At 41.3% G+C, this 7,438-nt stretch overlaps 1 protein-coding gene across 2 annotated transcripts in view; it reads right to left on the bottom strand.

Moving 5' to 3' along the window:
• Positions 1-1,898: 1,898 nt before the first annotated feature.
• ATG3 (autophagy related 3) overlaps positions 1,899-7,438 on the bottom strand; it is a 32,200-nt gene continuing 26,660 nt past the window's right edge. The window contains exons 11-12 of one of the 2 annotated variants that reach the window (XM_053310938.1): positions 3,325-3,393; positions 1,899-2,170 (exon numbers count right to left, since the gene is read on the bottom strand). In XM_053310938.1, the coding sequence (XP_053166913.1) occupies positions 2,089-2,170; positions 3,325-3,393 (151 nt within the window). In that variant the 3' untranslated portion in view covers positions 1,899-2,088. Of the gene's footprint in view, positions 2,171-3,324; positions 3,394-6,048; positions 6,204-7,438 lie in introns of those variants that run through there. The other variant, XR_008319765.1, reaches the window with a different exon arrangement.

Raw genomic sequence — 7,438 nt, 5'->3', positions numbered from 1 at the left:
GTGCAGAACTGGCTCAGGACCCTGTGTATGAGTACTAGTTTCTGCGCCACAGCATGGCCAGCATCACGTCTAAATGTTGACAAAATATTAGGACATGTGACATGACCCTTGGGCTTGGAAAAAAGGTAGCATTAACGAACAAGTATTTTAGTTCCCATGGTTACTTATTAAAGAATTTGTAGTAGAGCAATAAGGTAATCAGGCCAAATGCTCGCCAAGTGACTTTAGAAATAACTTGGATAAGTTCACTTCCAAATTTTTGAGTGGATCAGTCAGAGAAAATATTGCTCTCATTAAAACAATAAAAAAAAAAAGTTACTGGCTCAAGTTCACAGCCTTAGTTAGGTCCTATTTAAGATGCACTTTTGGAAGCGTAAGGTTAGCTGAAACACTGTTCCTTCACACTGTTCTTTGAGAACGTTTTAAGCTGTTTCAAAAACAGTTATAAAGACCTTAAAACCAAACCTGATGTTACACCCCTTAATATTAAAACCAGTTCATAGTCACATGTCCATCCTTTATGTCAAAGTTCTGGCAGTGTTAGAGGTGCAAGTTTGACAGCCTGCACAGAAAGATGCAACAGGAGGATTCTAGTTGACACTGAAATTGGTAGGAATTTCAGCCACTGCTTCCATTCATCCTTTGCTTATGAACCTAATTTATGTTTCTTCCATGGTAAAAAACAACAACAGATTCTCTTAATCGAGGAGGCATCCAGTAAACCCCACTTATTTGCTGACAACATATATTATATTGACGTAAGCTGGTCACTGCATGAAAAACAGCTGCTTCCTCTTCCTTCCAGCTGTAAGGATATGGAAGGGGCAGCTTCCTCTCCTCAGTATTCCTTGGAGTGATTCCATTTCCTACTTTAGGAAAGGAGAGGGATGCGTCTTTACACACCCTTGCTCAGTGTATGATCAGTAAACTGAAAAAAATGATTCTAGACAACTTTATATACAGCACACATAGCAGTCATGCCTTTACCTCCATCAAAAACACAGGTCCAAAAGGGAGGAGGAAGAGAATGACCAATAGAGAACCAGGACCAGACCAATGGCAACGTGCTATGTTATGGTTATGTTAGCTTCAGATGCATATCTGCTCCTAAAGAAAATTGAGATTTCAATCTGTTCTAGAATTTACTGTGAAATGCAACTGGTCAGAAGTTACATGGCATGATTTTCACTAAATAAGTGTTTAAATACTAATCTGGCTACAATTAATCACCTCAGATGGCTTTAGTGGCATATGAGATTTATCCCTGCTAACTGGGCAAAGAGGCACTTTTTTAAAGGTGGTGATTCTCTTTATTGAGCAGGGGGAGAGCAACTGGCCCTGTCCACCCCCAGCACAGTACCTCTAGTGATTGTTGCTGGTGTCTACCTTATGTTTCTTTTTAGACTGTGAGCCCTTTGGGGATAGGGAGTCCTCTTATTTGTTATTTCTCTGTGTAAACCACTTTGGAAACTTTTGTTGAAAAGTGGAATATAAACAGGTTGTTGTCTATTTAGGATATACTAAATGAAGTAATATGTTAAGGACTGGTTGGCCACCAAGTATGACAGGGCCTTCCCTGCAGTGTCTCCCTCCTTTGCAAGTTCTGTTTCGCACTCTTCCTCCTATCGTTTAGATGCCTAATACAGACATTTGTATTTAATCAAGCTTTTCTGCCAATAGACTAGTGCACACTCCATTTTAAAATGATTTTCTCCCAAGTCTGTGTGGTTTTTATTCCTTGAATCAAGATTGTTTTTAGATGTTGTGGTTTTTATTGTGTTTTGAGGTGTTACTATAAGCTGCCATGAGAGCTGCCATCAAGATGAGGGGTAGAAATATCTTAAGTGAAAATAAACACCCTTCTATATGCCTAAAAGCACAGGGATGAAAAAAAGTGATTTTTTTTTACACATAAAGATCTTTATTAAAAAGTAAGGCTGGTAGTGGAATTTTATTTTGATGCATAAACTTGATAGAAGTGGTACATTACAGAAATTGTATACAATGGTGGATAAACAAGTCAGTCACATGTATGGGTTATTTTTAAAAATTAGGACCAATAATTAACATAAACATTCTCTCTCCTAATTACATTGTAAAGTGTCTTGTATAGTCATACTCTATTGTTGGAATGACTGCTTGTACAAATTTCAAAAAAATTAGAAGATACCTGAATAGGAATTAAGGAAAAACTCACTCAGGAATTTCACAACCATGGGTCTGCTTGGAAGTGCAGGAAGAGGAAGCAACACACAAATACACTTTTACAATCTCACCCTTCAACAATCAAGCACCAGTGCATCTCCTAGGGAAGCTCCAGATAAACCACCAGTCTAGTAATTCAATGAACAGAACAGCATCTCATATATGCACCAATAAATCTATTTAACAATTCATTTTGTCAGTTACTTCTACCATTGAGGTCAGATGGGAGTTAGTTGAATAGTACAAAACTTATGAACTCCCCCCTGCCAGACACTTTTGTTATAATCCATTTAAGTGCAGACATGTGGACTGCAAACATAAGCAGAACTGTTCTGGGGCACCTATATTCATATTCCTGCCAGCAGATAGGAAGCCATGGACTTATTAGAAGTCTTCTAGAAGGCAATAAGGCTCTACAGACAGGGTCGACAAGGAGAGTGGTTGTGACCCGCTCTCCCCACAGACGATCAGGCAGCACTCCCTGGGCGGCCGCATTGGCCGCCCAGACGATTACTGGCTCCGTCATGGAGCCGGATGGGGCGGTGGGGTTCAGGGGCCTCCTGGCCCCTGGAAGTTCCATATGGCACAACGTGAGGGTGCAATGCCTTGTGGGGAGCCTCCCGACGCCGGGAGGCTACTCATGAATCATGGCGGTGAAGAGCCGTGCCGACACATAACCTCAACCTGGCTCTCGCGTCCAAAACCTGGGTTAAGCACAGTGGGCTTCGTAAACGGGCTTGCCACTGAGCCCCTGCCGGGACCTGGGCGGCTCCCATTGCTGCACACGAGCAGACGGGGCTCCCTCGCAAGGTTCCTGCTACTCGTGAGAAGAGCCTCAATATCTTACAGCTACAGCAAGTCTAAAGTGGGCTATGTCACTTCATGTAGTTACCTCTCCTTTCAGTTATCAGATTAACTTGATAGATTGATCAAGTTTACTTGAGTTGAGCAAGACAATCTGAAACTTGAGGCTGGGGAGGGGAGAAAAGAAAGAGTGGGGGAAGAGCAGGAACTTAAGCAAGTCTAACTTACTTAGACAAGATCTGAAAAAGAAACAAGTCATGGTAAAGCCCTTTTACTGTTTATACAACTTAAACACCAATTCAACGAAAAGGATACATATGGACTCCAAGTTCTCCCCCACCTTCTGCCACAGTTTCAATTATTTTCTTCATCACTTCTGCATGCCTGAAAGCAAAATTGTAAATATCCTGAACGTTAGTACAAGCATACTTCTGTTAACTCTACAAGATAAAGCTACTTGCTTACAATTAATCTACACGATTGTGATGAATACCCTATTGTTTCCCAGCAGCAAACACAGTCAAGGACTTACACAGATTTAAAACTGTTGCTTCAAATCAGGTCTGGTTAACATTTGGGTGATAAAGCAGGAAGCATCCATGCAGAGATGCCCTGTTATCATAATTTGAAGCTGGATTGTAAGACATCACAGAAAATAATGTGACGGTTCTAGAAATCCCTGCCAACATAGTTTCTGCCACTTGTTAACCATACCCAGACTGATAAAATCACCATTCCAACTCATAGTGTAGTTTGCAGGGCCAGTGTGTGCCATTATCGGGTACTGTGTAGCCTCATAAGCCATCTGATGCAATTCCACACATCTTACACACCAACTTCCAAAACAGACATCACTGCCTGTATGCAAGACTCATTTTTTGAAGCTCTCAGAAGCCTTGAACCAATTCTTCCTAAAAACCTGAGTCAATTCCCCTTTTCGGGCAATTCATTTCACACAGATCTATGACAAAAGAGTGTAGAGCTATGCTGTACCAACAGTATAGCAGTGTTTGGTACACTGCTGAACCAAATGAAATAGCACTCAAAATTCTCAGGACATACTGCTTTCAAAGTGGAATGCCCCATCCTGCAAACCTAGCTAAAGGGGAGAGAGGAAGCAGGATGCTGCATCTAGTGTTGCAGTCTGTCAGTCACTCAGATTCTTTACTCCTATTCCAATATTATCAGCCACCAATTGTCTGTTTTCCAAAATATGACAGAGTAGCCTCTTCATGTGCTCAGATATAATAATCTCTTTTACTTCAGTCAGCCCAAGCTCTGCCTTGAAGCATACCCTCTACAGCAGAGAGCCTTGGCCCATTACTTGTCAGGACTGAGCTAATAAAACCACCTGGGGTTTCAGGAACAGTTGCAAGGAGTTGGGAGTACAAATGCTCAGTTTTGGAGTATTATGGGTTCTTAATGGGTTTGTCCCAAAGTACCCATAACACTCCAAAATTGTAAGTACATGTACTCCCAACAACCCTTTAGCGCACATGCATGCACAGAGAGAGAGAGAGAGAGAGAGAGAGAGAGAGAGAGAGAGAGAGAGAGAGAGAGTCTCTGTCTGTCTGTCTATGTCTATATCAAAGTGTTAAAGCTGATAATTGTTAATGGTTTATGTAAAACAGCTGACTGAAAACTGGGACTACCAGCCCCTCTGGACTTAAAGTAGTCTGGCATCTTCATGAACTGATGGGAAATGCACAGAAATGAAGAGCAATGATGGAAAATTAACAAATTTCCATAACAATCCTTTTTAAAAGGATTGAGAAAACAGCACAAGAACTCTCAACACCAGATTTTATTTTCAGTTACGCTATCAAAGATCGTGCCAAACTTAGCACAAGTCATGACACACTAAGGAAGTGATTGCCAAATTTGTTTAGAACTGATATTGTACAGAAGAACATAAAATAAAACTCTGTACCACACCCCAACGTTGGGCAACTCCGAGCAAACAGTCTTCCTGAAATTTGACTAGGCTGCCATTTACCATTGCTACTAGTATCCTGCTGCCATACTGTGCTTAATGTGACAAATCCATGGTACATACAATACCAAAATAAGGTCGATGTTATTATATATTCTTAATGAGAGGCAGAGGAAAGCCTTCAGCACCTTAAACTTAGGAGACATTACTTTTTAATTCCTTCCATTCAACCTTACCTAGTCAAACCTTTGTTGAAAAGCGGTATATAAATATTAGTCATATTCGTACAGGAAGAAAAGAAAGTAGCCAAAAAGTTGTTCAACACAGACAGTCCCTTTGGCACTATTGTTCAGTAGCTACTTTGAGTTGGTGTCCTTTTCTGGAGTAAAGGAGTCTTCCAACCTTTCTAGTACAGGAAAGTTATCAAACAGGAACACAGTCCTCATTCCCATCAGCTGGCAGAGATGAGCTGCTGGTATCCAACAGATGCCTACAAGAACGTTAGCTATTTTACCGCTGTTCTTAGCGCACAGTTCTCCATTTAACATAGGTTAGACCTCCTTGACAATAAGAAGCCTTGTTGACTCCTGTGTATGTAAAAACCCTCCAGTAATACTAGAATAAGCCCCATTGAGTTCAGCGGGATTTACTTTTGAATACAAGTGTTTATGACTGCTGTTAGAATAAGTCTTGCTGATCAAGAAAGTTCCAAGAACAAACTTTCCAGGACATGATACACAAGAATGATCCAGAAAAAGGGGTTTTTCATCCCCAGGTGGTCCCAAGGACAAGGAAGAAAGCCTGGGATAACATGAAGCAAGGCAAGACTGAGAACAAGAAGCAGGCACTCAACTTAATTTGCTCCCTTGATCTCTCCCACTGAGGGCCCAGAGTGGTTAAAGGGGCAACACCCACTAGAAGGATGGACCAGCAGACACTACAACTTCAAGGGCTTCTACTAAGTCTGAGCACCAGTCCTGAGCACTGCATTTCCAGGGTTTAAGGTGACATCAGGCAGTCAAGAAGCCAAACAGGCCTATAAAGTAGGAGCTGGGAGTTTGATCAAAACAGATGAAGACAAATAGTTATAATACGTGGTCTCTCACACAAAGTTGCCTACAAAGACGGTGAGTCAGTGGTTAAAAGTGCAGCTTCTAATGAAAACTCCCATTTCTGTTCCTCCTTCAAACTGCAATACTGTATGGTGGTTGATTGTATCACGAACTGGATAACATCCAGACGAAGCCATGACTACGATCCACTGAAAATAACAGAAGTTAAGTTAGTCATAACTAACTCATCTCGGATTTCAGTGGTGCTTAATCTAGTCTGGATGTTGCCCACGACACTTTCGACCAAGTTGTTTTGTAAGATGTAACAGTGGATACTTAAATGTAGCAGATGGGAAAGTGAAAGAAAACAGGATTTTCACTATAGAAAAAACCCCTCACCTTTGACTCTTTCAAGGGATACAACCTTTGCACCCACTGCTAAAGCTACAAGAGCATTCTATGAAAGGTAAGTGGGACAGAACTGCCCAGCTAGGTGGTTTGGTTTTAAAGTAGCATAGGCTGTGCTCTGAAGGAGACATGGTCAGCCACCCCTCATTCCTTTCCTATCCCAGTTGCCAGGGCCCTTGGGCACCGATTCTGTACACATTAAGCACTTTCGCTCAGGACTAGTGCCACAGCACTGATAACTTCGGCTGTCCCAGGAAGAGGATCAGGGCCAACTCCGAATGCCAACAGAATGTCTAAACATGTTCTTTTGTAGTAGTTGCACTAACAGCCTAGCTTCAGAGCAGAATATAAGACTGTGAAGCAAGAGGGAGGAGGCTCCTCCTCCTCCATTTAAAACCGGTGTGGTGCGGGGGGAGAATCTCAGATTTTTAAAAACTAAAACAGTGATGGAAGTTAAGCAGCCTGTCTCAAGTACAACAATCAGTTATTCTGATATTACATTTGATATGTTAAACATATAGCATTGTACTTTCTCTGAAAGATTCAAAGAGTAACAGGACTTTGAAATGAAAACACACACACACATGCTGTCAGGACAAAAAGCATACAATTTTGTACAAGTAGGAACACACTAGTTGGAAAGACTTAAAAAAAAAACTGAACTACTTAAAAGTACTGGAACCTTTGTTCCAAATGTGTGGAAACAAAGCAATTGTTCTAACTTCCAATTCAGTTGACTGCCACCTTCTGGAGAATTAAAAAAAAACCTGAAAAATGAGTTTGGGTTGGTAAAGATCCCCAGAGGGATAACCTTACAGGGACTTTTTAAAAAATAAAATAAAGAAATATTAAGAGTTCTAGAAGAGTCAAAGTCTTGTCTTTTGACAGAGGTTTTACCTTAAGCGCTCATAGCGCAAAAGCAAGTTCCACTTGTATAAGGGAGGAAGCAATTTCCTTTTTCACTGATCCCCACTTCCTATTCTGCTCTGGAGGGCTATTCAACCCACATGATGACATTTGAGGGGGTGGGGCAAAG

Source organism: Hemicordylus capensis, chromosome 3 (genome assembly GCF_027244095.1).
Source record: "Hemicordylus capensis ecotype Gifberg chromosome 3, rHemCap1.1.pri, whole genome shotgun sequence".
Taxonomy (NCBI): Eukaryota; Metazoa; Chordata; class Lepidosauria; order Squamata; family Cordylidae; genus Hemicordylus; species Hemicordylus capensis.
This window is presented reverse-complemented; position numbering and strand designations above follow the sequence as displayed.